General features: G+C 41.9%; 1 protein-coding gene across 4 annotated transcripts in view; it reads right to left on the bottom strand.

The window, feature by feature from the left end:
• The window catches only part of ANKS1B (ankyrin repeat and sterile alpha motif domain containing 1B), a 115139-nt gene that overhangs the window by 53816 nt on the left and 44721 nt on the right, over positions 1–16602 (bottom strand). For all 4 annotated transcript variants that reach the window (XM_075274912.1, XM_075274914.1, XM_075274913.1 and 1 more), the window contains exon 2: positions 1253–1395. In XM_075274912.1, the coding sequence (XP_075131013.1) occupies positions 1253–1339 (87 nt within the window). In that variant the 5' untranslated portion in view covers positions 1340–1395. The remainder of the gene's footprint in view (positions 1–1252; positions 1396–16602) is intronic.

Below are 16602 nucleotides of genomic sequence, written 5' to 3'. Positions count from 1 at the left end.
GCATTCTATTAGCGTGAACTGAGTTTGCACAGGGGTTCTAGTGCACCCTCGGCTCTGCTACATCAGATTGCTACATCTGATGTAGCAGTGCCGAGTGTGCATCAGATGTGTAGTTGAGCAAAACTGACTCAGCACTGCTAAGTCTGCATTCGCATAGGAATGCATTGGCCAGCCTTCGGCCAATCAGCGCTGGCTCTGCCGGAGGAGGCGGAGTCTAAGGTCGGACCTGAATGGAGACTGGTGTGGAGCTATCTTAGACTCCGCCTCCTCCAGCAGAGCCAGCGCTGATTGGTCGAGTTCCGTACTCTGGCCAATCAGCACTGGCCAATGCATTTCTATGGGGAAAAGTTAGCTTGCGAAAATCGCAAACTGACAGGGATTTCCATGAAATAAAGTGACTTTTATGCCCCCAGACATGCTTCCCCTGCTGTCCCAGTGTCATTCCAGGGTGTTGGTATCATTTCCTGGGGTGTCATAGTGGACTTGGTGACCCTCCAGACACGAATTTGGGTTTCCCCCTTAACGAGTTTATGTTCCCCATAGACTATAATGGGGTTCGAAACCCATTCGAACACTCGAACAGTGAGCGGCTGTTCGAATCGAATTTCGAACCTCGAACATTTTAGTGTTCGCTCATCTCTAGTAATAGTGCCATCAAAACGGGGTGTAACTTGCGGGATGTACAGGCTACTGTTGCACTTTGGTCCAGGAGCTTTAGTGGATCAGAAAGTGCTTATCCCCTATATGAGGAGAACAATACATTATAATTGGAGGAGGCTTGGACAGATTTTGGCCCAGGAGCTTCATGTTATGCTTTTAGCCTATATTATTATATGGGCCCCTAATATGCTTCTGTGTATCCCAATTTTCATGTCCATCACATGCTGTGTTATGGAGGGCATTTGTAGAGAACATACACTGTGGCACACAAACGTACAGGTGGCACAGACTTTACTATGGATCTTTTTTGATAAGATATCACGCGGTGGCAATTTAACCAATTGTAGAAGTTCAGGTTAACTCTGCTATCTATCTATCTATATCTATCTATCTATCTATCTATCTATCTATCTATCTATCTTTCTTTCTTTCTTTCTTTCTTTCTTTCTTTCATCTATCTATCTTTCTTGCTGTCTGTCTATCTATCATCTATTTATCCATGATTGACATCCAGTAACACATGAACATATAGATGTAGCTTCAGGTAGAATTTTCTTCTGTAGAATTGTGGTAAATTTGGAAATGTTATTACCTGAGCCATCTGTCTTTCAAGCTTTGATCTTGGTATATCATCAAAGTAATTTTCATTTCTTCTCCGCCGTCCATCCCCTTGCATCATAATGTGGGAAAAATCCAGCGATCCCCCAGTCGGATACAGCTTTGCGGATTTAGTGACTGGAAACAATGAAAATCTATATTAGCAAATTGATGACAAGTTTTCTTCCTCTTAGAGATACAGGCAGATAGGAAGAGATTACCAGGTACCGTATATACTCGAGTATAAACCGGCCCAAATATAAGCTGAGGCCCCTAATTTTACCAAAAAAACCTGGGAAAACTTATTGACTCGAGTATAAGCCGAGGGGGGGGGGGGGGGGATGCAGCAGCTACTAGAAAATTCCAAAAATTAAAATGGTCGGAGTTTTTGGTAGCAGTAGGTGCTGGGAAAGGGGAGGGGGTGTTTTGGTTGTCTGTCTGTCCCTTCCCAGAGCTTGAGGACTGGGTTTTTTTCCCCCCATTTGGAATTTGGGTGCCAATTGCAATGGCGACGGCTCTGGAGCAGAGCGGCGCCATTTTAGCTACAGACCGCTACAGACTACAGCCACCGTAGTTACAGACACGGGGGCGATGCTGTTCATTTCAAACTACAGAAGTACTTACGGTACTTCTGCTAGAAGGCCCCGGTACTTCTGCCAGGAGCGTGGCGATGCTGCGGCCCGGCACCCACCCCCCGTGTCTGTATGCCGGGTCTGTAACTATGGTATTACCGTAATGACTCGAATATAAGCCGAGGTGGACTTTTTAAGCAAAAAAACTGTGCTGAAAAACTCGGCTTATACTCAAGTATATCTGGTAATTGCTTATAATACAATTCCATTCTGTAATAAAGAAGTTCCAAATATTGAGCATCCTATTAAAACACATTAAAGGGGTGACCTGATGTCCTATTCTATGACCAGGGGTGGACATACCATTGGTGCAACATGTGCAGTTGCACACAGGTCCACTGCCACCCTAAAGTTTCTTCCTACTGTCTATTAAACTTAATATAAATGCCTGTGCTATTAAATGGCATGGCTCGCAATTACAAATACATTGTGTGAGAAGCTGACAGGTAGAGTGCTGGAGTCACAATATATATCCCCCAATTCCTGACCTATGTGTGGTCATGAGCGGGTCTTGAGTAGGCCTCAGCCCCAGGTGTGGATCCTGGACTCATTACTGGCCCATAAAAGACTGCAGAGTTTACACTTCAGGGCAGATCCTAGGAGTGAGAGGAGGTGTCTTGGTCTGTCCTGGAGAGCTGAGTTTTGGTGAGACCAAACTGGGAATTTTGTTTGCTTGTGAAGTAAACCATATGTACAGTTAGCCTTATTCTGTAATAGTTAGAGCTCGGACAAGCAGGAGTTTTGATATGACATTTGCCTGAAGTTAAGGCTGTATTTTATTCTGCTTATTTTTGTACCTACAGTCATGGCCAAAAGTTTTGAGAATGATACAAATATTAATTTTTACAAAGTCTACTGCTTCAGTTTTTCTAATGGCAATTTGCATATACTCCAGAATGTTATAAAGAGTGATCAGCTTAACAGCAATTACTTGCAAAGTCAATATTTGTCTAGAAAATGAACTTTATCCCCCAAAACACATTTCAACATCATTGCAGCCCTGCCTTAAAAGGACCAGCTAACATCGTTTCAGTGATTTCTCCATTAACACAGGTGTGGGTGTTGATGAGGACAGGGCTGGAGATCAATCTGTCATGATTAAGTAAGAATGACACCACTGGACACTTTAAAAGGAGGCTGGTGCTTGACATCATTGTTTCTCTTCTGTTAACCATGGTTATCTCTAAAGAAACACGTGCAGTCATCATTGCACTGCACAAAAATGGCCTCACAGGGAAGAGTATCGCAGCTAGAAAGATTGCACCTCAGTCAACAATCTATCGCATCATCAAGAACTTCAAGGAGAGAGGTTCCATTATTGGCAAAAAGGCTCCAGGGTGCCCAAGAAAGACCAGCAAGCACCAGGACCATCTCTTAAAAGTGTTTCAGCTGCGGGATCGGGCTACCAGCAGTGCAGAGCTTGCTCAGGAATGGCAGCAGGCAGGTGTGAGTGCATCTGCATGCACTCTGACCCAACAACTGGAACATATGCAAACTAGGAAAAAGCAATGGTCAGAAAAAAAAAACAATAAATACACAAAGTAATATAAAAATGTAAATTTATGAATTAAATATAAAATCACAGCTTTAATAATACAGCAGGGCAAGATGGAAATAGCCAAGGACAAACAAGACACTGGGAGTAAAGCAGAACAGTCTGATGGGCACCAAAAATATAAAGTATCACAAGTAAAGTATTATAATAGATATATCAAATGAATAACAAAACATGTCAGGGAAACCAGTTAAAAAATATATAAGTATCTGGCTAGATAGTAAAGTATAGGAAATGCCAGTAGTGTGACAAGGTTCATGGATCAGGGTAAATCTCCAAATAATATCTCAGTTATATGTGCTATGCTTAAATAATTACAGATATTTGTAAGCCGGAAGAGAGAAAGAACCAGCTAAACAATCAAATAGATAGTGATAAGCCAGCATAACGTAGGAAACGATCCCCAATCAAAACGCAATTCCCATATATACCCAAAGGCATAAACCATACAGGCATCGGTAAAACCGCCAGAGAGTCACTGCACAATTACATTGGTTTATCTGAGGTCATGATGCCAAATTACTGGGCCCAAACACATAGAAGGACATAAGTGGACGCATCCCTACGCGTTTCGCCGCAATCGGGCTTACATATATCTGTAGGTCTTTGTTTATTTATTTTGTTGTTTTTACTAAAACCTGTTTGTCTGCACCATTGATTCTCTGTGATAAGATATGGAATAAAAGGGGTCCACATGCTGTTCCTGCACCCTAATGTCTAAGTCCACCACTGCCTATGACCTACATATATAATTATCATAAAATATAAAAATCCATTATTTATCCGTCTACATTATAAATTCAGGAAATATATCAATGTGGGTTTTTTATATATAGATTAAAATAATTTTTTTCCAATCTGTTTTTAATTTTTGATTGTAGATTTTTTTACTCTGTTTTCTGTACAAAATTATTTGGGCGGCCATCATGCTGCAGCTTTCCTTTGCTCTATAACAGCATTTGGTGATATGCTTTACAGCATAATTTTCACAGCAATAGTCTGGAGTTGACGCATTGAGGCTATTGGAGAGTTTTCGAGACATGTTTTTTATGGGGTGGAGGAGTAGATAAGCTATGACCGCATCTATTGTCAGTAGTGGATGCAATGATGGGTCAGTGATGTTATCTATAAAGGAGTTATCTTCTATTGTAATCCTATCTGTGATGTGAATAAAGTGACTGCTACAAAGAAAAATCCTACAGAATTGGCAAGTGCCAGTCTTTGTGGCTTATTAGTCTTCTTATATATAAAAAAAAACTAAAAACTTGCGAGTCTTCAGTAGGTTATACCTTTTTTAATGGCTAACTCATAATGATGACAGAATATAACGTTTCAAAGCTCTTTGGCTTCTTCTTCAGATATAACTAAGAACAATTTCTGAAGGCTGTGCATATTTATGTACAACAGGACACATAGGGATAGGATTTCAGGAGGGAGGGGGAGGAGAAGAAGAGGCTTATTAGTATAAACATGTAGACAATTCACAGTTCCCAGGTTCTTATCTTTTTGGCTGTCTTAGTTGAGTGATTTCTATAGCATGACATGAACCCATGTGAGACATTCATTCCATTCTCCAGAGTGTTAAATAGGGTCTTGCTCTTGTATTCATGAATCAGTCTCTGTTTCTTCTTAGGCATAGTGGCCAGATTGACGTAGAAAATTTACAATAAAATTATCAAAAATTCTTAAAAATATGCTTAAAATAAAAACTTAAGAAAGGTGATTTTCTGGTGACACTTTTTCTTTAAACAAGATGCTCATGAAGGGTTAAACAACTGGCTGCAGTACTGAACAGGACAGGTGGGTGGCACTTCAGATTCCCTGTCAACATTGCTAGCATACAAAAAATGGGACTCATGGGCAACAAAAATTCTGTAGGTTCCTCTACCTGACCCTATTTTTAGCCATTTTCTTTATAACCCGTCTGTGCACTGATTGATCCATATAATAACTAAATACATTCATATGGTATCCAAATACTGCCCATGTAACACTGCCATATGTTTTCTACACAATAATGCCATTCCGTAAATATAATAAATATTCCCACTAAGTGTCTACATACTACTGTATATACAGCTTAAGGTTTTAGGGTTCATTTTCATCTATTCTCATTCAGAATGGACAGTGTAATTGTTCCCATTACATTCTCAGTTTGCTCCTGACTGTCTACTCCTTGGGGAAAACAGGATGAACAACATGTCCACCATTACAGCTAGCATAACTTATCAGACATGTACAATATGATATTCTGTTGGAGCAGTAATGGTGGCCAAATTGGTTTACAAGATTCCGGGGTAAAGTATCTCTAATATACAGTGTTGAACAGAGTCACCATGCTGGCGTACACAGTATAGGGAACTGTAGGGCTCCACATGGCTCAGTACCACCCACATGGGACCCTTATGGCTCTTTCTATTGATTGCATGATTTATCATTAGAAGGATTTCAAGGATTTTTCCAAGATAATTTTTTTCCCTGAACTATGAGAATGGTGTAAAGATAAAAATAAAAAGTCATGAACACTTTTGCTGATCTCCTTGCCAGTCCCTTTCTGACAATGTCCAGGTATCCGTTACTCACGTCTTCCTGGTCCTTCCTGAAATTGTTTGCTCTGCCAATCACTGGATGTAGCGGTAACTCGCCTCTACCAGTGATTGGCTGAGGAGGATCTCCAGACATTTCCTGTGTGTCTCAAGATACCAAGAAGTAAAGACCAGCAAGGAGTGTGGGAGTGATTTGCTGAGGGTGGGTGAGTACCACACTTACTTATTTTTTATGCCATGCTTATCATTTTGGCACTTTTTGCCACATCTGGTTTTAGACCAATATTTTTTGATTTGTTCAAAAAAGGGAAGTCGCTTCCTGGAAAGGGGGGTGGTACAAATATGGCAAAACGCACCAAATTGCTTAAAAATTTAGCCAAAATGTTTTCTAATAGTTGGGTTAATCTTAGACAAAAAACTTTAAAGATTTACCATATTTATCAACCAGCATCTGCCACTGTGATAAATTTGGATCATTTTTGGACAGCCTAAATTTGGGCTTTCTATATGGGTTTATATGGGGTGTATATGGGGACAGCCTAAATTTGGGCTGTATGAATAAGGTTGGAATGCTGAGGAAGGCTATTCTAGGGTATTAACTACAATTCCTACAAGAATTTGGTGTTTTATCGTGTGGACTGCGCATGCTCTCCTGTACAAATGAAGAAATCAAGCCCACGCATGCGCAGTCATATTACACGATCGCAGAATGGTGGCACCCTACTGCACATGCTCGAAATAGCAAAGAGAACTACTGGAAGACATCTCCAGCAGCAATAAGACCACACATCTGGTTAGCTGGGGGCATTTAGAGGGTCCGCTTAGATAAACAGTTAATTTTGGCTAAATGATTCAATGAATGTTTATGAGGCTGGTTTATGAATACCCCTGTAAACGTCTCAGCTGACATTCGTAGATCATGTTGACTTATATTCTTGTCTTCCAAATAGTCTTGGGATAATTAAAGAAGCAGCAGTAATTATATAAGCCACATAACACAGATCTAATTGTGCCCATGATCTTGTCTCATTCCTATTAGATTTACTGAGACCACTCCATAAATCATAATGTTCAGCCAAGAAGCAGGAGATTCACAGAATTCATTAGAAATGTTGCTGGAGAGAAGAAATAAAAAATTTTTAAATTGAAATATATATATATATATATATTATATATATACAGAAAGTGTCCATACACATTGCCTTAAAGGGGTTTTCTGGGAACCCCTCCCCCCCCCCCCCACACACTTAAAAAAGAAAAAAAAAAGAAGGTATTTTAGTGCTAGTAATGGGTTAACAATTGCACCAAAATACCTTTAGCAGTTTTGAGTGATTATTGGCTCTCTCTGGGACCTCCTAGTATCCTCTACATCTGTTTATATACTTGCCGCTGTCTTAGCCTACAACTCCCATGATCCCCCTAGAAATACCTGTCCCACACCCCTTCCCTGTTTCCCTAGCTAACCCACAGACTACTAGCCCTATCTATATACCTAACTACCTACCCCTCCCCCCCCCCCAGTGCGCAGAAGGGCAGTATAAGTGAAGCTTCATTTCCGGAAATGCGGAACGTCACCGGATCATCAGAAAATGTTCCTGGTGGTGGTCACATGATCATTCCAAGATTATTTTTTTAATTAAGTCAATTAGAAGTGAGGTCGGGAAAGGGGTTTAGTTTAGGGATCTATTTTCAATTTATCCTAGACAACCCCTTTAAGCGTGAAATACACAGCTATATACAAACTCTGAGTTTTACAGACACAAAATGTAGCATCCGTACCAGTCTATTGTACTCTTCTGTACCTCTGTATGTCTCTGATCTCATACAGAGGTATACCAAATACATATAAAATACACGACTTTATTATGGCACCATACAAGTTCTAAATTTTACAGAGCAGAAATCCTTAGCAGTCTGTGGTGCCATACTGTACCTCTGTATGTGTAAGGATTGGAGTCAGGGTCAGGCAGTGCAAAGTGACACAGATGGGAAAGCAACACTGTGCAACTAATGACAAAAGGGGTCGCAGGCCCTGCAGCTATAACTATGCTGTAATATCTGAGATGAGGCAGACCAATGCACTTCCTAATTGAAGTGCGCCTACCAAGGCTCCTGACACTTCTATCCGGCGGCTAGGATAAGGGGAGAGGAGGCCCTGAAAGTCCTAGGGACTGGAGTCACGGGGCTCACACCTAAACAGAAAGCACAGTGTAACTGCAATGCAAAACAAAAGACTAAAACAGCATGGAACCAGGGAGGACCGCAAGTCCCAGCAAGACACAGAAGAGAAGGCGAGGTCAGATGAGCAAGAGGTCGAGCCAGGAGATATAATAAAGGTACCAAATCAAAAGACAAGGGATAGTCAAAAATACAAGCCGGGCAGATTAACCAAGAGAACAGACCGAATATTAACAGACAGGGAATCAGACTGAGCAGAGGAACCAGTAAACACAAAGTGAATGGCTGGCAAGGATCCATGCCTGGGTGGGGATTAAATAGCAGCAGAGAACACACCTGATGGCCAATGGCATGGAGACTGAAGGTAAGGAAAAGATTAACCCTTAATCACCTAAGCACACCCAATAGAACTCCTAGCACGTCTCCCAGGGAGACGCCGCGCAGCAAGGAGACCGCGGCGACTCCGTATCCTGACAGTATGTCTCTGATTGAATACAGAGAGATATTGAAAATCTACAGAATCCAACAAGATTAACTTTATTGTCCACAGCCCCTATGCAGATCAGTGTGTCTCCATGGTAACAGACAAAAAATCCTTGGGATTCAGATAAAAATGAAGTCAGGGCATAGTGGTTTCCACCCAGGACATTAGGACAACACCTGAAATCCAGGACTGTCCTGCTGAACGATTGGAAGGTATGTTCTTGTCAGCCATAGCACAGAGTTCATGTTATATATGCTCTCTGCGGAAGCTAACAATTTTTTAGGTATTGTATAATCTGATAGATACATGTGAAAAGTTGAGATGTAAGAATGAAAAATGAACACCCACTTGTCAGCTTATTTGAGATATAAGAATGACACAGCACATTGAGAAGATGATATGGCATCAAGGAGAATGGTAACATCCACTTGTCAGTTTCATCACACATTTACAGGAGGAATAACAGATAAAAAGAAGATGACAAGGTGTCAAGGAGAATGGTAACTCCCACTTGTCAGTTTAGTTATGCGTTTCCAGGAGGAATATAAGAGGAATTGTAATGTCCCGGTACTGCTCGTCCCATTCCCTTTAATAGTTCTTGCAGATCGAGATGGTATGGACATTTGCATATAAGGTAAAGAGTTTCCTTCCCCTTCATTCCTTCTATATATTTACCAGTGTTTCTATTTTACCAGATCCAGCACACAGGGGGGTCTATTAATGTGCCATCTTGTGGATGTTTTTGTGAACTACACCTGCCTATACTTTGCCATTGTAATTTGAGTTGCCAGTGTACAGGAATGACCAGTATGATCAGGTGACCTTCAGGACCAATCAAGCTCCCTTGACTGGCCTGGAGGAGGAGGAGTTACAGCCCCCTCTAGGGGTTGGGGACCTTTTGTCTGGTTCTTTGAGTGGAGCTAGCTGTAGAGAGCAGCACATGGAGAGCGGAAAAATGGCAGCCAAGTCTGAGAGCACTTCAAACAGAGATGTCTTTTCTTCTGTACTCAAGATTCTCCTCAGAGAGTGTTTTCCTCTGAAGCTCCAAGCCTACAAGCACTAAAGCTACGGACCTGCTTATCCATACATCTGGGAACCTCACACGTATCTCTCTATTCAGGTAAGTCTTTGGGACAAATCTATATTTAAGAAGCCCATAGCTAGTCTGGCAGAATTTGAGGGTCTCCCGCTCCTGACAAATTGTATTCGCTCTTCTACATACGTGTACCCAGTTTGTTGAGGACTAACCCCCTGGATACAGGCCATCTTTACAAGTATATACAAGTTTAACTACCCAAGCAACTACTAATTAAACTATCCAAAGCATTCCTGCTCTAAACTCTATCACCTGCTTAACTGGACACTACCTACAAAGATCGCTGTGTTGTATGTGAAGAATTACTCCATACGTACATTTGTATTACCTTGTCCTGCTAGTAAAAGAGCAACGGCTACCCCCGAAACCTGGTTGTCTGTTGTCATTGTCAGATATCACGTGGGGGTGGGTAGTCGGGGACATCAAAAAGGAGATTTTGTGCACATTTGGGACCCAGGGACCCCCTGAAAGCCAGCCACATCTGATATATTAGACTCCAAACAGTAAAAAAAAAAAAAAAAAAAAAAAAAAAAAGGGCCAGCTGCATCCAGATTGACTTCAATTTCCTCGGTACTCCAATATATATAAAATATAACTTTTATTCCATTTTCATTAAAAAGTTACATAGTAACTAAACGCATGTTCACAGAAGACGGCGACGCGTTTCGGGTATGTCACCCTTCTTCCCAGAAGACATACCCGAAATGCGTCGCCGTCTTCTGTGAACATGCGTTTAGTTACTATGTAACTTTTTAATGAAAATGGAATAAAAGTTATATTTTATATATATTGGAGTACCGAGGAAATTGAAGTCAATCTGGATGCAGCTGGCCCTTTTTTTTTTTTTTTTTTTTTTTTTTACTGTTTGGAGTCTATTGATACTGACGGGAGGAGTCCACCTGTTTGCCTAAGCTCTCCAGAAGACTTTTGTATCAAGAGATATATGGTGAGCTGGATATTTCTATTTTTTCTACATCTGATATATTACCTGTGATACCAGCCCTGGCCCTCCTGAGTGTTACAGAATGATAATGAGCATAAAAAAATGCTTTATATTAGATGTGTTATATTAATCTGAATGTATTTACTAAAGTGGACATGTCAGGAGAGGTGACCAGTCCTCTATTAAGCGGTTTCCAGGATTACAATACCATGTCTACCTTTTCTGTTTGGTTTTTATCCAAAACAGCACCACTCATCTCCATGGGCTGCTTCTGGCATTGCAGCCCAACCCCATTCACGTGAGCTGCAATATCAGACACCATCCATACATAAGAGGTGGCGCTGTTCCTAGAAAGAATGAAAATAAAAACTTTCAGAATCCTAACTAGAATTCCTGGAAAACACTTCAGCATTTCCAATGACAGTCTGTCTGCTGACATTACTTACGATATTACCAGCGCAGTCATTACCACGCGTAGAAACAACCCATCCTGCGTCACAACCCATAGTCTGCACAGTACCTGGATACGTGGCCTGTGAAGGTCACTGATGCTCATTATCACATATGTGGGAGTAAAATTACATCACAGTCACCAAGAGGAGGCCGAGTCAGCGGCACAAGACATGTCAATCCACGTACACCTTATCATGCCTAATTATTGTATTAAAATCAATTAATGACAGGGATAGAAGGGTTAAATCAGTTATTATTTCTGAGCTGGGTTATTTCGGATGGGTTATTTTGGATATGGGGAGGAATTTGCGCAACACTTTTGATCTCCCATTTCTATCAGTAAATGGAAACATTTGCAGATAGACTTTAAAGGGATTCTACCATTAAAATGCTTTGTTTCCTCGATAACACATAGGAATAGCCTTAAGAAAGGCTATTGTTCTCCTACCTATAGATGTCTTCTCCGCCGTTCAGTTGAAATCCCGGTTTTCTTCAGTATGCAAATGAGTTCTGTGTCATCATTGGGGGTGGGCCCTAGAGCTGAAACAGCACTGGGGGCGTCCCCAATGCTGTGAGAGAACTCTCCAGTGACGCCTCCATCTGCTTCAGGAACCCGCTTCTCTGCGCGTCTTCTTCCAGAGCTGGGTTTCAACCTTCTAGGCCTCGGGCAGAGCAGACTGCACGTGCCCGCGGCCATAAGAAAATGGCCACTTACGCTTACTGTGTAAGCACAGCGATTATGAAATCCATCATGGCCTAAATGCTGTTTCTTGACACATAATGGTAAAAATTAGAACAGAGGAATCATGGTGGCTCAGTGGTTAGGACTGCTGCCTTGCAGCAATGGAGTCCTGGGTTCAAATCCCGCTAGGAACAACACCTGCAAGGTGTTTGAATGTTCTTCCTGTGCTTGCGTGGGTTTCCTCCCATATTCCAAAGACATACTGTACTGATAGGGAAAAATGTACATTGTGAGCCCTATATGGGGCTCTCAATGTACATTACAAAAAAAAATTGGAAGAGCATGTATGGAACCTGGGGGGTAAGTAAGACTGTCTGTTATGTTTACTCCTCTGCTTATTTTATATACTTCAGACTCCTGAGTATAATAGTAACACCCCAAATTTTGTGTTCGATTAACCCTATGTATGTGCCACTGAGGGACATTATACTGTGTGTAGGGGACCACTGTGGGACATTATACTGTATAGAGTGGTCACTGTGTAACATTATACCATGTAAAGATGCCACTGTGGGACATTATAATGCAAGGATGGGCCACTCTGGGACGTTATACAGCATGGAGAGACCACTATAGAACATTATACTACAAGGAGTGGCCACTATGGGACATTATACTACATAGAGGAGCCATTATAAGACATACTGCCTGGAGCAGCCACTGTGGGACATTATTCTGTCACAGGCAGTGGCGTAACTACCGCCATAGCAGCGGAGGCAGCTGCCACAGGGCCCGGGACATTAGGGGCCCGGTGACAGCCGCTACCGCTGCTATCATTATACTCGGGGGTCTTTGCAGACCCCCAAGTATAATGATCAGCTGATCGGGAGAGGTAAGAAACATAAAAAAACATGTTACTTACCTCTCCACGATCCTGCCTGACGTCCTTTCTGACGTCTCTGACATCACATGAACCCGGCCTGCGTCCCGGGTCATGTGACGTCAGACGTCATTAAACAAGGACGGCAGAGGAGAAGGCAGTGGAGAAGACCGCGTAGGAGCCGGAGACAGGTAAGTAACAGTAGTTTTTTATGTTTTTCTCCCCCCTGGGTCTCCGATTATTATACTCTGGGGTCTGAAAAGACCCCAGAGTATAATAATTGTTTATGGGTGTCCACAGTGGGACATAATACTGTGTGCAGGGGCCCCTATGGGGGATAATACTGTGTGCAGGGGCCCCTATGGGGGATAATACTGTGTGCAGGAGCCCCTATGGGGGGAATAATACTGTGTTAAGGGGCCACTATGGGGCATAATAGAACACGCAGAAATGCATAGGAGGGGGTCGGTCGAGGTCTTCGGCGTCGGCGTCCGTGGGGGGGGGACGACATGTCAAAAGTTCGCCACGGGGCCCCGCCATTCCTAGTTACGCCACTGGACACAGGGATCTTTTGGAATGAGTGGAGGGGGACCCCAAGTTTTCTGAACAGCCCGGTACCCATAGTACCCTTTATCTACCACTGTATGTATGTATATATATGCAATCAGGGGGGAAAAAAATCCAGAACAGAAGGAGGGGAACTCTGGATTATGAAATATCGGACTATCAGAATTTCTAGATGATCAGATTCTGGATTTAGGGTGTTTTTCTCTATATCTATTGATCTATATTAGGAATGATGTGACCTTTGTTTCCGGATGAATAGGAATGAGCAGTAAGGAAAAGATTTATTAATTTCCCCCACAGATTGCCTGACAACAGCAGCTGCAGACATGGAGGGAGCGCTGCCATGTGTCTGACATGCCTATAGATAACATCGCTCATCCTGCCTGCCAATCGCTTTCAGCTCTGGCTCACCTTAGAGAACGCAGCACCAGCTCGCTTTTTGGCACACCTACTCTACCCATTTTAATTTTACATCCAATTTGTGTAAGAGCTTACTCCCTGTGTATGGCACAAGTTAATAGATGGCACGCAGACATATGCGATGTTTGGACAGAGTCCCAGGGAGGGCCTGGCTGCATCTGTCACTCTTTGGAGAAATAAACTGTGGTTTGTGCCCTTGAAAACAGCTTCTGCTGCCTGGCATGGGATGAAATTGAGGGTAGTATGAATTAGCTGATTCAGGCACCAGGTGGGCATCGCCCCAATTTGAACAGTGTTGGCCGCGGGCCGTAACTGTGCCCATCAAAAGCTTATAAATTACAGGCCGTTTACTAGAAAGGATGGACACTCAATCCTCATGATATATTTAATTCTATGGAGCAAGACTAATACTTAGATTTTAATTAAAGGAGCACTCCGCTAGGGTTGCCAACCTGAATTTTAATTTTTCCTGTGCCGTCCTGGATCATCCACCATCTAAGCTATGTTTTCCTCTCTGATTTGGTTCCTATGCATTTTCATGGGCATCTTTGTAGCCTACATTTGCCATTATGCATCTGGCTTTAAAGAGGTCAAATGGGTGGAGTCATAGGCTAATCATAAGTCTTTTACTTGTGATATGTTTCTCCCTGACAGTTCTTACAAGCAAGAGACAGGAAGGAGTTGTATGAAGCTGCAACTCATAGGATACACTGAAGATTCTGCACACAGCACTCACATATAGTACAGACAGGAAGTATGAGTCAACGGAATTTTTACTATAAAGGATGTACACTCAATCCTGATGATCCATTTAATTTTATGTAACAAGACTAATACTTAGATTGTAAGTATAGGAGCACTCTATCAGGGCTGCCAACCTGAATTTTAATTTTCCTGTGCCATATCATACTGCACTTTGTCTGTTCCAAGTCATATCTAAGGGCAGCAATTGACAGAACTTTTATGTGATGCAACTTCAGCCTGTCTACCCAGCATCGATCTTGGTTCTAGCTGACAGCTCTTACTAGCAGGAGGAAGAGGAGAATTGTGTGAAGCTGAAACTCAAAGGATACACTGAAGATTCTCTACACAGTACTCACATATAGCACAGACAGGGAGTATGAGTCAAGGGGGATTTAGAACTCTGAAGCTACTAATTGTATGGATTCATCTACTAACTGGGGGTTACAAAACTTTTGTCAGCAGCAGTCTTGGTTGGGGGGAGGTACACCAGGCTTGGTTGAGCAGAGAGGTGTCAGAATGAACTGATGATGTTATTCTGTACTTCACAGGAAGTTAACCACACAGAAGAAACTGACATCCTGTTTATGCAGGAGATTATGCTCTGGATTGGTAGTCAGACTGGTTATCATATAACATATCTCAATATTTACACGGATTGATTTCTGTACTGGTCCTATGATGGATACATAGGTGCCGGCAGTAAAGTAAATATTGTATCATTTTACGATCATCCAATTATTTTCTAGAATATCTGATAATTTTCCAATCATCAACATGCATTAATTCTGCATTCAAGGAATGTTAGTATATTTCACTTGACCTATGGCCTTTCTCAACAGGTCTATGTTGGCACATACTTGTTCCATCAAACAGCAATTCTGGAACATCTTTTCTTAGAATTTCAATTCCATTGGTCTCTATGTTATTCTCTCTGGAAATCATGAGAAAATCCACAAATGGTCATTACAATTCTATTTGTTTAAATGGATGTGTATTATACACTCTTTCTGACTTTGTTAATACTGATTGGACTGTGTGACAAAGTGTGGGAGACACCCCCCCCCCAACATGATGACAATGTCAATCAATGTATTTAGAAATTTCTATGAGGAATAACACGTCTGAGACGGATTGAGACTTGTACCTTAGCTATTTCCAATGTTTGTATTTAAATGAATGAAGTGGGGCATGACTGTGTTAAACTGCTACATTAAGAATATGGGTGAAACACGCCTTTCACAGGATCAGTGCGGGGTCTACATCAGACCCCAATTAATCAGCAATATAGAAAGAGGACAAATATTTTTTTGTGGTAAAACCTGTGTGAGAAGGTGATAGGCAGAGTGCTGGAATCCCAGTATATCGCCTCCCGATTCCTGACATATGTGTGGTCCAGGATGGGTCATGAATAAGCTGTGGGTCATAGGAATGTTACTGGGCCATAAAAGACTGCAGAGGCTGCACTTCAGGGCAGATCCTGGGAGCAGAGGAAGTGTCTGGGTCTGTCCTGACATTGAGAGCTTTGTGTTACGGTACAGTGGTGTTTTGTCATTTGTGTGGCTGGTAGTAAGCCACACGTACAGTTAGCATTTTCTGTTTAGTTAGTGCTCAGAGGAGCAGGTTTTGTTTTGCCTTTCTGCCTGAAGTTAAGGCTGTATTTTATTTTGCTTATCCTGTGCCTGATGTAAGGGTTGGTTTATTTTGCTGGTTTTTTTTTTAAATAAACCGGTTTTTGCTGTAAGATTTGTTTCCCTGTCTCTGACTGGTTGGGTCCGCACCCCTGCTCTTACTGAGCTACCGTCCCCACACCTGTTTAATCATATAATATTAGGCCTATGAGGATTTGGAGCTGTGTATAAAAAAAAGGAGCACCAAGCAATATGAAGCTATATTAAAACATAGGATCAAAGATGGAGTAAAAGCACGTAAGTGTCATTATTCACGTGCCTGTCATCCTTACAATCTCTCCTTATACACCTTGTCTGCTTTCTGTTTCTGGAATCATCTTTATTTGGCAGGTTTTTCATTTCCACAGATTTGGAACAGATCGAAAATATCAGTCGACAAGTGTATCATTTTTAAGGAATGAATTTCTAACGTTCTATCTGAGCAACCTATTCGTAGGTCTGAAAGCTGTCACTCGGCTTGTGACTCATCGCTGCAGG

This window comes from Leptodactylus fuscus, chromosome 5 (genome assembly GCF_031893055.1).
Source record: "Leptodactylus fuscus isolate aLepFus1 chromosome 5, aLepFus1.hap2, whole genome shotgun sequence".
NCBI lineage: Eukaryota > Metazoa > Chordata > Amphibia > Anura > Leptodactylidae > Leptodactylus > Leptodactylus fuscus.
This window is presented reverse-complemented; position numbering and strand designations above follow the sequence as displayed.